Source organism: Hipposideros armiger, unplaced genomic scaffold (assembly GCF_001890085.2).
Source record: "Hipposideros armiger isolate ML-2016 unplaced genomic scaffold, ASM189008v1 scaffold_1823, whole genome shotgun sequence".
Lineage (NCBI taxonomy): Eukaryota > Metazoa > Chordata > Mammalia > Chiroptera > Hipposideridae > Hipposideros > Hipposideros armiger.
The window spans coordinates 1-16,514 of record NW_017733173.1 but is presented as its reverse complement, the minus strand read 5'-3'; the positions used below and the strand labels follow the sequence as shown (position 1 = coordinate 16,514).

Genomic DNA, 16,514 nt, shown 5'->3' with positions numbered 1-16,514 from the left:
TTTGAGCTCTGAGCAACAGCGGTTCGAGTCCAGCCCGAGCTGAGCAGCCACTGAGCTGCCAACAGGTAGCAGGATGGCTCAGCTAAAAAAAAAAATGTTAAGAGAGCAATCTCTGAGCAACAGGGCTGCCAGTTCGATCCCAACATGGGCCAGTGACACTGCACCTGCACTGAGCTGCCAACAGGTTGCAGGTGACTCAGCTGGTGAGAACACCTAACAACAAGACTGCCTGTTCGATGGTGGGCTATGCCCATCTGCAACTAAGACTGAACTCGGCACCTTGAGCTGAGCTGCCACCCAGATGGCTCAGAGCATAGAGCATGTGCTCTTAACAACAAGGCTGCCGGTTCAACTCCTGCATGGGATGGTGGAGTTGTAGCCCACCCGCAACTAAGATTGAACACAGCACCTTGAGCTTAGTGGCAATGGGCACTAAGCTGCCGATGGGCAGCCAGATGGTGATTGGTGTTCCACAACTAAGTTTGAAGAACAACTTGGCTGGTCCCCTCTCCCAATTCCCAAATTTAAAAAATGAAAAAATAAAAAAATAAATTAACTTTATGACTCTAGATGATGTGTGTGGCTATTTCAGGAAATAGTACAGAAAGACACCTTGAACTGGCTGAACAACAAGGAAGATCCCCACCTAATGAAACAAGATGCCTGGACGTGTGTGGCCTCTGTTGGTTAATTCAAACTCTCATGTACTGAAATTTTTTCCCCCAGTTCTGCACATTGATACACCCAATGAGTTAGCTTCATGTTCCAGGGGACTCCCGTCATGAGACGACATGGTGACAACATTTCCAGGGTCACACGCAGACATGGAAGGACTGGGAGAGGAAAGATGGTTCTTGGGGAATTAAATCCTAAAGAACCAGGAATGTACCACAGACCCTCGCTCCTACCTCCCTGACTGGAACTATGTCACATGTCACTGAGACACAGACACCTTTATGTAACTAGTGATGTCATGATAAAGGCTAATCCTTCTTAGAGATTGCCATCAAGATGTTCACTAGTTTAAAAGCACAGACTTCCAACAAGCAGTAAATAAACCTTAGAGTTCTAGTGCACAGTGTCGTGAATGTCGATAACAATACTGTATTATATTCACCAACTTTCTAAGAGAGTATGGCTTGGATATTCCAAGCATTAAAAGTTAATTATTAACATAATAGAGTTGCTAATTATGACTACAATATGAATCACACAATACATAAAATTATCCATTTCCCATATTGTACACCTTTAATTTACACACTGTGTCGAATATTTCAATGGAATTATTTTTAATAGTGGAAATTCCATAACCTCTACTCCTTATTATTTGCATACACCTACAACAGGAAATACCTAGTTATGACTGAGTTTCATCTCTGTCCACTACCGTTGAAGCTGGTCTTACAAGGGAGCCTGGAGAATAAAACAGAAATGGTGACAGTGACGCTGCTGCATAGACAGCCCCAGACCCCAGAACTGAACACGCCCCGCGGCACGGCTCTGCTTCTCTGTGTGCGTCATGCTCCTGTTTTCCCAATGAGCCAACAGACGCTCCCAGCTCCTCAGACACTTGGTCCACCTGCTCCAGGTTCAGCTCTGCTCTTAGTTTATCCTCTGAGCTCTCTATGGGGAAATAATTGTCAGATGTAACTTCCCATGTCCCCAACCTGCACCCACCTCCTGTGTCTGTAACTCGTCCTCTGGTCATGGTATGTGGTTCCCCTTGGCATGCTCTGTACTGGTGAACTTCATGGCATTTCACTTAAATTTATTATTTCTCTATTTTTTCCTTACATTTTTTCCTGCCTGGTCTTTCTACGAGCTTTGCAACATGATCTAGTGTCCAGTCAGGTGGTCCTGACAACATCACTGGGCATGTCCACTTACCCTGCAGTTGGTTCAGGGGAGCAGCTGGGTCCAGTGGGGAGAGGTACTGGCCCAGACACAGTGGTGTATTTTTACCAGACATGGGAAATGAACACATTACACTCTGTGACCATGTCCTTTATGTCAGAGTCCTAACCAGGAGCTCCTTATATAGAAGGGGAACATGCAAATAGGGGTCCCTCTTCTGATAAAAAGCAGCCCAGCCCTGACCCTGCAGCTCAGAGACAGGAGCCCCAGCCCCGGGATCCCCAGGTGTCCCCATTCCGTGATCAGGACTGAACACAGACGACGCACCATGGACTTTGCGCTCAGCTGGGTTTTCCTTGTGGCTGTTTTAAGAGGTGATTTATGGCGAACATGAGACTCTGAAAGAATATGAGTGAGAGAAACAGTGGATGTGTGACAGTTTCTGACCAAAACCTCTCTGTGTTTGCAGGTGTCCAGTGTGAGGTGCAGCTGGTGGAGTCTGGGGGAGGCTTGGTGCAGCCTGGGGGGTCTCTGCGACTCTCCTGTGCAGCCTCTGGATTCACCTTCAGTAGCTACTATATGAACTGGGTCCGCCAGGCTCCAGGGAAGGGGCTGGAGTGGGTCTCATATATTAGTAGTGGTGGTGGTAGCACATACTATCCCGACTCGGTGAAGGGCCGATTCACCATCTCCAGAGACAATGCCAAGAACATGCTGTATCTGCAAATGACCAGCCTGAAAGCTGAGGACACGGCCGTGTATTACTGTGCGAGGGACACAGTGAGGGAAAGTCAGTGTGAGCCCAGACACAAACCTCCCTGAGGGGACAGGGGCTGGGCTGCAGGGGGCGCTGGGGACACCAGGGGGCGCTTGGGACACACTCAGCACAGGGACCAGCCCAGGGACCAGGTGGGGACCAGGGTAGGAAAGAAACTTCCTCTTGGGAACAGAGATTTCCTCTGAAATTTCTCAGATGCCCCCAGGGACAAGTCTTGAACCATCTTTGTTCTATAATGTCTCCTATTCTCAGCAGCCACACACAGGGGGAAACACTGTTTACAATGACATTCTACAGTGACTTCGGTTCTTTTCTTGACTGACTTGTGTGTGTCCTGTTTTTATTTCTCAACTGAGACCAACCTGAGGGCTCTCATCTCCCTGTGGTTGGGAAACACTTTCCACAGAGAGACCCCAGCAGAGTCCAGGCCCCTGTGTGCTGAGCTCAGGTTCTCTGCCTCCCACATGCCCACGGGGTCCCCACATGGCCCTTCCTTCCCACAGACACACGTGGCCCCACGGGATTATGTTCAGCCCCCAGGACCTCCACCCCCATGATCTCTGTCCTCCCTACATCACATTAACCTCTCATTCCTCATTTACTTGGGTGGAGGTTGAAACTCACCCAAAATCACCTCCTGTCACCTACTGTCCTAATTCTCACTAAATCCATGCTAGACCCTGAGCTCCATGGAGCTGGAGCTCTGCTCACACTCCCAGCTCCCCCACAGTACCCGTCACAGAAGGGAGGTCCAGTACATACGTGGGCATTCACATACCCCACGTCATCTCCTAATTCATGTAACATGTCTGTCCATCTGTGGACACCCCAGGGCGGGTTACACTCACTGGGTCTGAAGGGGGCCCTGCTGAGCCCACATGTCATGGAAACATATGATTCATGGTGCCACAGGTACTATTGCAGGACAGGCCTGTGTCAGGAGGGGGCATAGTTGGCTGCTGACCCCTGTGCTCCTATTGCTAATCATAAGCTTGATGACACAGGTCATGCTGATGGAACCTCCTGTACAGAGCACCATGGTGAACACCTCATGGGTGCTATGGTGACACAAAGGACAGGAAACAGAATAGGTGTGCTGGTCACTCCTCATGTCTCAGTGACCAACCTGAACATAGAGTCAGACATTTGTGAGCTAAAGTTGTAGGGAAGACATGAAGCAGGACTGAGTACCCAAAATTGATGTTTAGGAGAAATAAAATACAGCAAAGGCATGTGAGCTGAGTCTACTTAAGAAGCTGAATAAAGAATAGAGTATAATTGAGTATAACTCTCAGTACAAACATTTAAATGTGATTTTCTGCCTTTTGATTATACTCACTCACATACTCTAAAAGTATAATCAATTTGCTTGTACACTCAAGCAGTAACTATAAACAGTGCTTATATTGATTTAAGCAGCTATGCTTGAATGTTTGCTATTAAAAAGGAATTTAAATACTGAAAGGTGCTCTCACTGTCTGTCTTCACATCCTATTGTCTTCCAAGAGCAGAACACTGATGTTTGATGCAAAGGGCCCGTGACGACTGGTCCCTGGTCAGGTCCCACTCTACAGGTTTCCCAGGACTTGCTGTTGCTCGTTACACATGAGCAGATAATGATCTCAGCTTTCATGGTAAAGATAATAACCAGTGTGTCTGTACCATTTAGTGTCATTTAAGAGAGAAATTTAAGAAGGTGCATTTGAAGTCCCCTGATTCCTACAAGCCACAGGGTTGAGAATGAAAATTCTCGGAGTCAAGTAAACAGCTAGAAGTTTTTCATTGTTTCAGTCAATATCAAGGGCTAACCGTTGATGTTTTATAATGACCCTTTGAGTCCATCTGTAGATACGTGCATCCCCTCAGGGCTCACACAGGATTGTAGCCCAGGTTCAGGCTGCTGGTTGGGCACCATGATCCACTACAGCATTTTCTTAGCTTCCGTGTTGCGTGTTTTTGGATTGACTTCCACCCTCACATCAGCCAAGTCTCTAGGATGGAGGAGTGATTTTAAAATTCCTCAACTCGTCCATTTGATGGGCTTTCCTGCAGATATAAGAACCCACTCTGTTTGCAAAGCATCTCCAAATCATACACTGCTCCCCAAACCTATGTGTTTATTTCCTAGTTTTCCCCTAATTGACAAGTTCCTGCACCTGCAGTAACTTCCACCCTCTGGGCTGATTGTACATCAGACAGAGGAATAGATTCTGAAGGAAAGCTTTTAGTCCTGGTTAGCAGCCTCCAGTTTTAATATTGATGTGTGACCCGTCAACTAACAATATTAGGTTCAGTTTCTCCATGAGAGTCTCCGATAAATGCAAGGTATGCACGGAAGTTTCCCTGATGAAGATGAAATGATTGTGAGACAGTGTTGGAATTCATCCCTGACTCGTGTCTGTCTGAGATGCACCACACAGAGGTTTGGGCCTCGCCTAGAACTTAGAACTTGAACTAACTTTCCAATCAGGGCTTTCTTATCTCAATGACTCCAGATTATTATGAGAGGCTATTTCTGGAAAAAGGAAGACAACCTGAACTGGTTAAACAAAGAGGGAAATCACGACATAATAAAACAAGAACACTGATGTGTGTCTCCTGGGTCTTGGTTAATTCACCCATTCATGTTACTTTAACTCACACTCATCGGAGTGCATTTCCCAGTTTTGCACATTGATACTTCCTGTGACTCTGCTTCAAGTTCCACATTACTCCTACCATGTATGGATGTAGTGACATATTCCTAAGGGTCACATGCAGACATGAAAGGGGGCTTTGGGAGGGGAGGAAATGGCTCTACTGAAATTAACTGTTGAAGAACCAGGAAGCCCCACACACCCTGTCTCCTGCTCCCCTGACTAGACTAGGTCACATGTCCACATAGACACGAATCAATATTGGAAAATGAGATTATATTGGTGAAAGGGAACATTTTTACATAATGTTGGATGAATAAATTCTAATAATTGGAGGTAATTTCAATTGTTCATTCGTTTCCTGTCAATGGATAAGGAAATGTGATGCTGTTTTATAATATTAATGATTTCATTTGTTCTCTGCTTTTCCATATTAGAGACCAACATCATATATTCAATAACAAAAATTCCTTAACCTAAATAACAACAAATATTGACATACGAGGTCTGACAGTTAAGATCATGAACTCATCATAGAAAAAGTGCTACATACCTCATTGCTGAATGTCACTACGGTCACCTTCGAAGTCCTCCCCTTGGGAAGCTATGCACTGAAGTCAGCACCTAGTCACCTTTCAAAGCAATTTTGGAACTCTTTTTCTGGAATGGCCATCAGAGCTCTGATCGTATTACCCTTGATGTCATAAAAATGTCTTCCTTTCAATATTTCCTTTATCTTCAGGTGAAGAAAGAAGCCATTGGGGGCCAGATCAGGTGAGAAGGGAGGTTGTTTAAATACATTTATGTGTTTACTGGCTAAAAACTCCTTCACTGACAGTGCCGTGTGAGCTGGCGCATTGTCGTGATGCAAGAGCCATGAATTGTTGGCGAAAAGTTCAGGTCGTCTAACTTTTTTTCCATGCAGTCATTTCAGCCCTTTCAAATAGTAAACTTGGTTAACTATTTGTCCAGTTGGCACAAATTCATAATGAATAATCCCTCTGATATCAAAATAAATTAGACACATCATTGTAACAAGTTCGTGAAATTAATTGTGAGCCCTCGTACTAGTTTGAGGTGTACAGTGTAGTGTTCAGGCATTTATATAAATTATGAAGTAACCCCAATGAGACTACTACCCATCACACACTACCTATAGTCTTTACGGTACTGTTGAGTGTAATCCCTGTCTTGCATTTTTCTTTTTTGAACACACTGTCGTCATGGTAATGTGCACACTTGCCCAGGGCCAGGCACTGAGACGCCTTCACCTCCTATAATCAGGGTAATAACCATGAGTTTGGGAGTGCAGTGATTTATGTTTCGTAGATAAACAACCAACCTTAAATAACATCATTCTTCCTGATGTCAGGTATTCTGAATTTACTAATTTATTTCACCAATTATTCTATTATATTAACTTCTTGAAGCTTTTTCATGGCTGTCTAGGCAGAGACCCTGTGTAAATGGCCCTGTGGTTCATGAAACCCACAGCCTCTCCATCAGCTCCATGACTCTCTCTCTAACGTCTCAGGATCTCCGAGTCCCAGGATAGAAAAGCATCTTCTCAACACTTCCGTCTCCGTGGTCTCCTTGAAGGTCAGGAATCCAGAGGTACTCAGGGTGAGGGCACCACCATCAGCATGTACACCAAGTGTACTCTTACAGGACATGCAGCTGGGGTCCCTTCCCCAGGGGAATGTGTGTCCCCAGACCCCATGGCCATCTCCCCAGGAAGAAGAGAGCACCCGCCCCTCACTGCTGTCCAGCTGCCCGCAGAGCTCAGCACCTGCAGGCTCAGGAAGGCAAACACTGAAGTCTGGGCCTGAAGGTGACGGAAGGTGGGGTCAGGTCTCTTCCTCCTCAACCTCCTGGTGGAGACCCACGGGATGGTTTCCGCAGGGCAGTGACATGCTGTGGGGACGGTGCAGGCCAGTGAGGACAGCCATACAGGTGTACAGAACTGACATCGACTTTGAAACACAATTTGGGATCTAATTTATAATATTGACCAATTGGAGATTCTGGTGGATTGTCTGTCAGTGGATGTCAGAGGAGAATTAAGGGGTTATTTTAATTATCTGCTTTGAGGAACACGCATATGGAAATTTCACTAAATACAGTGGGGATGACAATATACATTTGTATCTTCCCACTGCTATGTTCACACACCAGTAGATTTAGTTATCGTTCACTCAATTATATATTGACATCAGCACTGGTCCACATATCAAAATTGAGCAGTTCAAATATACCCTGGTGGGTTCACTAAGAGTTAAACATGTTCCTTCCCCCTCAGTGAAATCACAGCCCCACACTACGGACAGGGTCCCTTGTCCCTGCCATGGTAGCTCTTTCCGTGCCTGCTAGTCACCTGCACGAGGAGCCCACCTGAGCTTGTCATCACCACAAGTCCTCAGGTGGGACACTGGGAAGTACCCAGTTAGGACAGTGGGTGGGGCTGTTCCTGCGTGTGCTCCTTGCTTCTAGGGCCAATACAATGAGTACAGATTCAGGTGATACCTGCATCCTGCTGACCTGTGCCGTTTACTATGGTCAAATATGCATCATTAAAGCTACTACAAGTAAAATATGGACAATTGGTAAGGAAAGAGTTACACACACAGACAATAACATGCAAAATGTCACATACATGAAAACATATATGCATGAACCTCGAGTTTCTATATTCTTAGGTAAATACTATCATGCAGAGAATCACACATGTTCTCATTACTGGAAAGAGTTCTGGAACCTCACCTGGCAGGTTCATCCTGGCCCTGGAGTCGTGGGAGGGTGCATTGGGGTCCATGGGGAGAGTACTGGGGCTCCTTCTTAGCTGATATGCACTCTTGGACAGAAAACATGGCTCCTCTGGGCTGCCGAGTGTAACTTTACCTCTGCAAAATGGAGGTGGGGTTGACACCTCGGTCACTTGTTCTGGGTGCTCACATGGAAATAAAATGAGGTAATGAGTGCAGCACATTCACTCCACACCATCATATATAAAAAATCATCTTTCCTGAACTCTCACATGGCCACCAAACTAACCAGGACACGCACAACTGCACAGAGGCCCTGCCCTCTCTGTAGGTGTCCAACCCCGGTGCTCCCTATATAGAAGGAGGACATGCAAATAGGGGCCCCTCTGCTGATGAAAACAAGCCCAGCCCTGACCCTGCAGCTCAGAGACAGGAGCCCCAGTCCCGGGATCCCCAGGTGTCCCCATTGCGTGATCAGGACTGAACACAGACGATACACCATGGAGTTTGGGCTCAGCTGGGTTTTCCTTGTGGCTATTTTAAGAGGTAATTTATGGAGAACAGGAGACTCTGAGTATGTGACAGAACATGAGTGAGAAACAGTGGATGTGTGACAGTTTCTGACGAGGACCTCTCTGTGTTTGCAGGTGTGCAGTGTGAGGTGCAGCTGGTGGAGTCTGGGGGAAGCTTGGTGCAGCCTGGGGGGTCTCTGCGACTCTCCTGCGCAGCCTCTGGATTCACCTTCAGTAGCTACGGCATGAACTGGGTCCGCCAGGCTCCAGGGAAGGGGCTGGAGTGGGTCTCATACATTAGTAGTGATGGTAGTAGTTACATATACTATGCCGACTCTGTGAAGGGCCGATTCACCATCTCCAGAGACAATGCCAAGAACACACTATATCTGCAAATGACCAGCCTGAGAGCCGAGGACACGGCCGTGTATTACTGTGCGAGGGACACAGTGAGGGGAAGTCAATGTGAGCCCAGACACAAACCTCCCTGAGCGAACAGGGGGGCTGGGCTGCAGGGGGTGATCGGGACACCAGGGGGCGCTCAGGACACACTGAGCACAGGGACCAGCGCCAGGAGCAGGTGTCAACCTGGGTGGGGAAGGCATTTCCTGTTGGGAACAGATATGTTCTGTAAAATTTCTCAGCTGCCCCCAGGGACACGTCCTGATCTATCTTTGTGACTCTAATGTCTCCTATTTTCAGCAGCCAGCAAACAGAGTTACCGTGTTTACAATGACTATCACCAGAGACTAGGACCCTTGCTTTTCACCAACAACTTATATGTCCTGTTTTATTTCTTGACAAAAAGGCCATCATGAGGGCTCTCGTGTTCTCTGTGGTTGGGAAATATTTCCCACAGAGAGACCCCAGCACATTCCTGGCCCCTGTGTGCTGAGGTCAGGCTCTCTGCCCCCCACATGCCCATGGGGGTCCCCATATGGCCTTTCCTTCCCACAGGCACACGTGGCCCCACGAGATTATGTTCAGCCCCAGGACCGCCACCCCTAGGGTCTCCGTCCTCCCTACAGCACGTTCACCTCTCATTCCTCATTCACTTGGGTGGAGTTTGAAACCAACCCCAGCATCACCTTCTGCCCTCTACTGTCTTCATTCTCACTAAACCCATCCTAGACCCTGAGCTCCATGGGGCTGGAGCTCTGCTCACACTCCCAGCTCCCCCACAGTACCCGTCACCAAAGGGAGGTCCAGTAAGTACATGGGCATTCACGTGCCCCCACGTCATCTCCTAATTCATCTCACATGGGTGTCCATCTGTGGACACCCCAGGGCAGGTTCCACTCACTGGGTCGGAAGTGGCCCCTGCTGAGTTCACATGTCCTGGAAACACATGACTCACAGTGACACAGGCACTATTGCAGGACAGGCCCTTCATAAGAGGAGGCACATCTGGCTGCTGACCACTGGGCACCACTAACAAGTCAGAAGGTGTATCACACAGGACATCCAAATGGACCCAGATTTAGAAAGTAACACGGTGAACATGTCATGCGTGGCTATGGTGACATAAAGGACAGCGAACAGTACGGGTGTATTGCTCACTCCTCATGTCTCACTGACCAGCCTCTCTCCGGCCCGCTCACCAGGACACACGCTCCCTCTGCCTTCATCATCCCAGGCCCAGGTGCCCGGCACAGGGAGACGCCCCTCACCTCTGAGCCCCAACATTATTCAACCTAGTCCATCCAAAGCTGCTCACCTGCCGCCCCTCCTTTCCCAGAGAAAGGCCAGTGAGCTGGGTCCTCAGCTGCCCCTCGCTCCCTGTCTCCTGCCTTCTGACCTTTAATACATGTTACAAAGGGCCAGCGGTCATTGCAACCCAGCCCTGGGCATCAGAATAGACAGTGGGGACTGAGGAGGCTGCAGGTCATGAGCACATATCCCTGAGTCATCAGTGACCCCACAGCCGACACCCCCATATCCCTGACCTCCATCAGAAAGGGATGGAGAGGCCCAAATCCTCAGACCAGGTTGTGTGCTTCCTGGGACCTGCAGAGATGATTGACGTGGAGACAAAGATCTGCCTGCAGCCCTTCTCAGGATTCTCCAGAAATCCAGCACTGCCAAAGTGTTGTGTTATTTTCAGTTACTATTGAAGAGTTTCTGAAAGTGGGAAGAGACTTGTGATGTAGCTTCAATAATCAAACTGTGTGGCATTGGTGGGGGGATGGACACACATCAATGACCAGAATACGTGTGACTGTGACTTTGGGTAAGCCAACAGTTCGCTAGATATGACACAGAGAGAACAGACCTTAAAAAAGCAATGTGCTAATTTCTATAATAGTAATGTTTGAAACTAAAAATGTTATTTCAAGAAAATTAATATAAAGCTCCACATTATAAACTATGATAAGATATATATATCTTATAGAGCAGTGTATAGACTATGGAAAGGCTATTTACTGCTTAACAGGAAGTGAGAAAAACCACAGTATAAACTATCCAACATCAACAATGAGGAAATTCCAGACAGACTGTGCAGTAGAGGCAGCTACTGAGAAAAAAATGTAGTCATATGAGCTTTACAGGAAGTAGGGGTGGGGAGGACTGTCTGTGTTTCTGACATATTTACAAGGAAGTTGACATCAAAATATATTTCAGTCAACTATAAGTAAATATATATATATATATATATATATATATATATACACACACACACAGTCATGGGACGTGGAGTATAGTGTGGGAGTGGATTCAAGGGAATTGTAATAGATATGTATGATATTAGGGGAAATGGGGCGGCAGATTGGGGGAGGGGGGTTGTCACATCGAGGGGTAAAAAGTATAACTATTGCACTGTGTTGTACAGTTGAAAATAATTCTAAAAAATGTGTATTTAATAATAAAAAATAATTTAATAAAAAAAGAAAATGATTAAAGTATAATGTATCTATATCATGGAATACTTCTCAGCAATAAAAAGGAGGAAACTTGATACATGCAACAGCCTAGGTGAATTTCAAGAATATTATGCTGAGAGATAAAAAGCCAATCTGAAAAAGTTTAATAATACATGAGTCCCTTTATATTACCTTTTTGAAATGACAAATTATAGAACTGAACAGAGTAGTAGGTGCCAGAGGTAAGAAAGAGGTGAGGCAGGAAGGAAGTAATTGTGTCTGTAAAGGAGCAACATGGTGTGCTTATGAAAATGTTCTGTATGTTGACTGTATCAATCAATGTCCTCGTTGTGATATTGTACTCCAGCTTTGTTTTGTAAGATGTTACGATTGGGGGAAACTGGTTAAAGTTTAAGAGGCCTGTATTATTTCTGATGAATGCATGTGGATTTACAATTGTCTAAAAATAAAAATTTTAATTAAAAAGGAAAATAAAATTTTATTTCAGTCTAATTATTATCTATTAACATAATAATAAATAGATAATAGATAATGGGAACTGTGAATATATTTAATGTGTTGTGCGTCAGATATGCCTGCACATAATGATAATCCTTTCAATAATTTTTACAAATATCCATAAGTTTTAAAAACTGGGTGATCTACACAACTGCTCCAGGATTTTTGTTATACTGAAAAAGTAGGGCTTTTCTTTGACCAGTAACAATATACTTTATAGACAATGTATTTTCCTATCTCAGACTCAGATCCTGCATGAATTCAAGAGAAAAGACCCTACTGTGCCCAGAAGGACCAGGGGGCCTGACTCAGTCCCTCCCCACTTATAAGGACCAGGCTGTCCCACATGCAAATTTCTCTGCAGGCTCCAGGCTAAAAGCCTCCTTGGGCTGTGAGCTCACAGCTCTCTCCTCACACAGGGCTGAGTCTCTTTGGAAGGCAGAGCTGTGGTCTAGAAGAAGATGAGGCTGCTGGGTCTTCTCCTGTGCCTGGTGACAGCCCCCCAAGGTGAGATCTCAGATGTCAGACACGGGCCTATGGATTGGCTGTGACTGCACGTGAGTGACAGACTGATTCTCCTTGTCCCCAGGTGTCCTGTCCCAGGTGCAGCTGCAGGAGTCGGGCCCAGGACTGGTGAAGCCCTTACAGACCCTGTCCCTCACCTGCACTGTCTCTGGATTCTCTTTAACCAGCTACGGTGTACACTGGGTACGCCAGGCTCCAGGAAAGGCGCTGGAGTGGGTTGGTACTATGTGGGGTGGTGGAAGCACAGACTATAACCCAGCGCTTAAGTCCCGCCTCAGCATCACCAGGGAAACCTCCAAGAGCCAAGTTTATTTAACACTGAAGAGCCTTACAGCTGAGGACACGGCCGTGTATTACTGTGCGAGGGACACAGTGAGGGGAAGTCAGTGTGAGCCCAGACACAATCCTCCCTGCAGAGGACGGGGGGCTGGGCTGCAGGGGGCGCTCGGGACACCAGGGGGCGCTCAGGACACCAGGGGGCGCTCACGGTCCAGGACGCTGAGCTCAGACCACCAAGGACGCTTCTGACAGGTGAGCTCAGGAAGGAGCCTGGGGCAGGTACAACAGGAAGGAATGGACAAGGAGAGGGAGTGTCCTGTCACCATGTGGGGCCTCCTTAGTTTAATTAACAATATCTACCGCTAGAGACTCATCGCTGTAGCTGTTCTTAACAATGACAGGGTGTATTAACACTTCAAACACAATAGGTATTTACAGATGACACACATATAGATACGTACATTTTTTTGCTTCATCTCTTAAATTGGGTCTGTATTGTGAACAGGATTCATTTATAACTGACACTGTGCAGTAATTTCTCAGACTGCAGGGCCCTGTCTTGTTTGTATGGGAATCCTCAGGTGAAAAAATAATAATATAGTGATAATAGAAAATTCCACATGTTTACTTCTTTACTATTTTGGAGGGTTAACTTATGGTATAAAAAATTTACCTGAAATGGAAATTAAATCTCCCATATTCGTTTTTCAAAGAACCTGAGAACATTAATATCCTACCCCACCTTGCAGTTTTCAAGAATGCTGGTTCCCAGGTTTATTCCCCAAACCCTATGTAGAACCCTGTGCCTCAGGAGAAAAGAGAGGAATGGGAGGATAGCCTGACATGTCTGTGGGTAAAGCAGCTGGTGCCTCACTTGTCTTTCTCCATCTTACGTGGCCATCAAGGACCATGTCCCTGGGCTTCCTAAGAGACACTTAATAAATGGCTCTATTTTATAGAAGGTTATCATTGTCATACACACAATAACAAACACATACATGAGGACACACACACGGTCACACACACAGGAGCAACACAGACATATTTAACGTAGGTGTTACTAGAAGATATATCCCTATAAGATGAAAAATGCAGATTTAAAATGTTTCATTTTCTTTTCCAAAGAGAATTTCTAATGTTGTTTATCTTTATTTTATTTCATCTCATTTCATTTCATATTTATCAATCACTCACACATGTATTCTTTTCTATGAAATTATCAAATATTTTTATTTAATCAAAACTATCAAGCTTTCTCACTCAGTTGTCAGAAAAAGTACCACAGGTGATGCAGTTTTAACAACAGTGATTGATTTTCAGAGCTCAGGAGGCTGGAAAGTTGACAATCAAGGTGCCAGCTGAGTCTGGTCCTGGTGAAAGGTCTGACCTGGCTGCAGTTGACCACGTTCTTGCTGAGCCCTCACATGCCTTACGTGATGGAGGGAGGTCTCTCTCTTCCTCTTTGTACAAGGATGCTCTGATCCTATTGGATCATTTAACCATTATTATGTCCTACAAGCCTTTCTCCCAGTACAGGCCACTGGGTCTTAGGGCTGCAACATGGGAATGGTGGGTGAATAGAATTCACTCCATAGCAAGCTCTCAAGGTATAAATACCTGTGAAGCAGGTTCTATGATGAGAGGGAAATAAATCACATTCCTGATCATCCTGATTCAGCCAAAGGTTTCAGAAGGCAGAGCTAATGAGACGTCCTCACACTTAGATCAGAGCCTCTCAGATGGGACTTGGGGCCTCTTGTCCAGTGACTCCTGGAAGACAAGGGCACCTCCATCTCCCACCCTGCTCTGCACCCACCTGGGAAACAGCATCCCCAATGCCAGGCGTGTGTTTAAGGAGTGGGAGCTCCTGTCCCTGGTGAGAGGCAGCAGGTGCACAGCCTGGGTTCAGCCAGGGGCACGGGTGCCCTTCCAAATGTGACATCACCTGAGGAAACAGGTTCCTTGCCTGTTGGACTTTTCATGTTCCAGCTTCCTCGGAGGGACTTGAAGTTGTTAAGACTTTCATTGATATTATGTTCAGTTATGTCTGTCCATGTGCCAATTACCCTTATTGAGTTGAGAATCCCACCTCTATGAACAGGTCAAATTGACCTCTTGAGGGTTACCTGCTTTCTGCACTGACATTAGTGATTATGGAAATCATCACTCCCATTCTTAGAAGGAAATCTGGAAAAATGGAGATCAATTATGTCTCCTGAACCCATCACAGAATGAAAATTGAAAGAAGAGCCTCCACTGTGATAAGTGGAATCACACGCATGGGTCCCATGGGCTGTGGGAAAAGCAGAGCCAGGGTGCAGGTTCTTCCCAAGTCTGTGCATGTGTCCCGTTTCCTGGGGTTTTATCTACAAGAGAAGTCACACACCCATGCTTGCGGTCCAAGAGGGGGATGGCCCATGAACTGGGTACAGCGTATAAAGACATTTGCAGGCCCATTACTACTAAAATCACGCACTCTGTGTGTGTCTAATGTATTGACTAGCAGAGGTAGAGTGGGCTGTGAGACAATGCAGGGGTTCCCAGGTGTCATGTTCAACCAGAGGAACCTAGCCGAGGTAAGAGGCCTCCAAAACCCTGAGCTTCTGGACTCAGGACTGTGTCAGTGGATCTGGCAGCTCAAGGAAGGGGCTCCGTGGGGGTTTCATAAAGACCTTACTTGGGGCAACCTGCAGAGTCATTGGGGTTCAGTGAGGACAAGTCACTGTTTCCAGAGACGATGTGAAACTTGTGCCCTGAGGGAGCACTGTGAGGTCAGGGCACAGAATTTGACACTGGAGGAGACACTAGAGGCCACGCCCTGTGAGTCCAGACAGGACCCTCCCTGCAGGGCGCAGGCTGGGCTGCAGGGGGCACTCAGGACCCACCCAGCAGGGGCTGCAGCCCCAGGAGCAGGTGGGGAGAGGAAGGGGAGGGGCTTCCTCTGAGGGCCTGGGGCTTCCTTCCCCTTCATAAAAAATACATCAAAAACAAGATTTCAGCAAAAACTGTTAAGTGTCTGTAAATATTTTATTCTATTCGAAGTATTTGCCAAACACAATGCCGATAATATCCAATTTAAATTGGGGTTTCTAGGACTTCAAGATGACTAAATCTGGATGGCAGGATGGTTTTACCAATCTGAAATTTTTATAATTTGTGGACACAAAATAACTGCAGGATTGAGACATTCAGGTCAAAGCCCAGAACAGGCTCAGGTGATTCCCATGTCAAAGCAGGTTTTACAGTGAGGAGCATGTCCTGGGGAGGCTTAGCTTCAGTGGAAGGATCTCTGTCTACACAGATTCAGGGACCTGGCAGGGGACACATTTCCTCCAACAAGAATTAGGACGTGGACCTCAGACACCCACTGAGCATGGTCCCTGTGTCATCCAGCTTCTCTCAGGTGAGCCAAGTCTTCAGCTATGAAACACTCTGCTCATGAATATGCAAATGATCTGGGTGGGCAGGGTTAAATGTGGACATGTCTGTGTCCTGAGAGCATTGCCCCACAGCCACACCCTCCCCTACAGACGTCCTGACAGCAAATCCCTCACCATGGACTGGAGCTGGAGAGTCCTCTTCCTGGTGGCAGTGGCTACAGGTAAGGGGCTCCCCAGTCCCTGGGCTGATGGGGGGACCTGGGCCAGTCACGGGGGTTCCACCCACTCCTGTCTCCTCCCCACAGGTGTCCACTCCGAGGTCCAGCTGGTGCAGCCTGGGGCTGAGGTGAGGAAGCCTGGGGCCTCAGTGAAGGTGTCCTGCAAGGCTTCCGGATACACCTTCAC

At 46.7% G+C, this 16,514-nt stretch overlaps 1 gene segment (V, D, J or C); it reads left to right on the top strand.

The window, feature by feature from the left end:
* Positions 1-2,111: 2,111 nt before the first annotated feature.
* Positions 2,112-2,667, top strand: LOC109378242 (immunoglobulin heavy variable 3-23-like; the record flags this gene model as incomplete). The annotated part of the segment is given in 2 exon segments: positions 2,112-2,231; positions 2,327-2,667. Coding segments are annotated over 2 exon segments (387 nt in total), but the record flags the coding sequence as incomplete, so codon positions are not given.
* Positions 2,668-16,514: the final 13,847 nt, after the last annotated feature.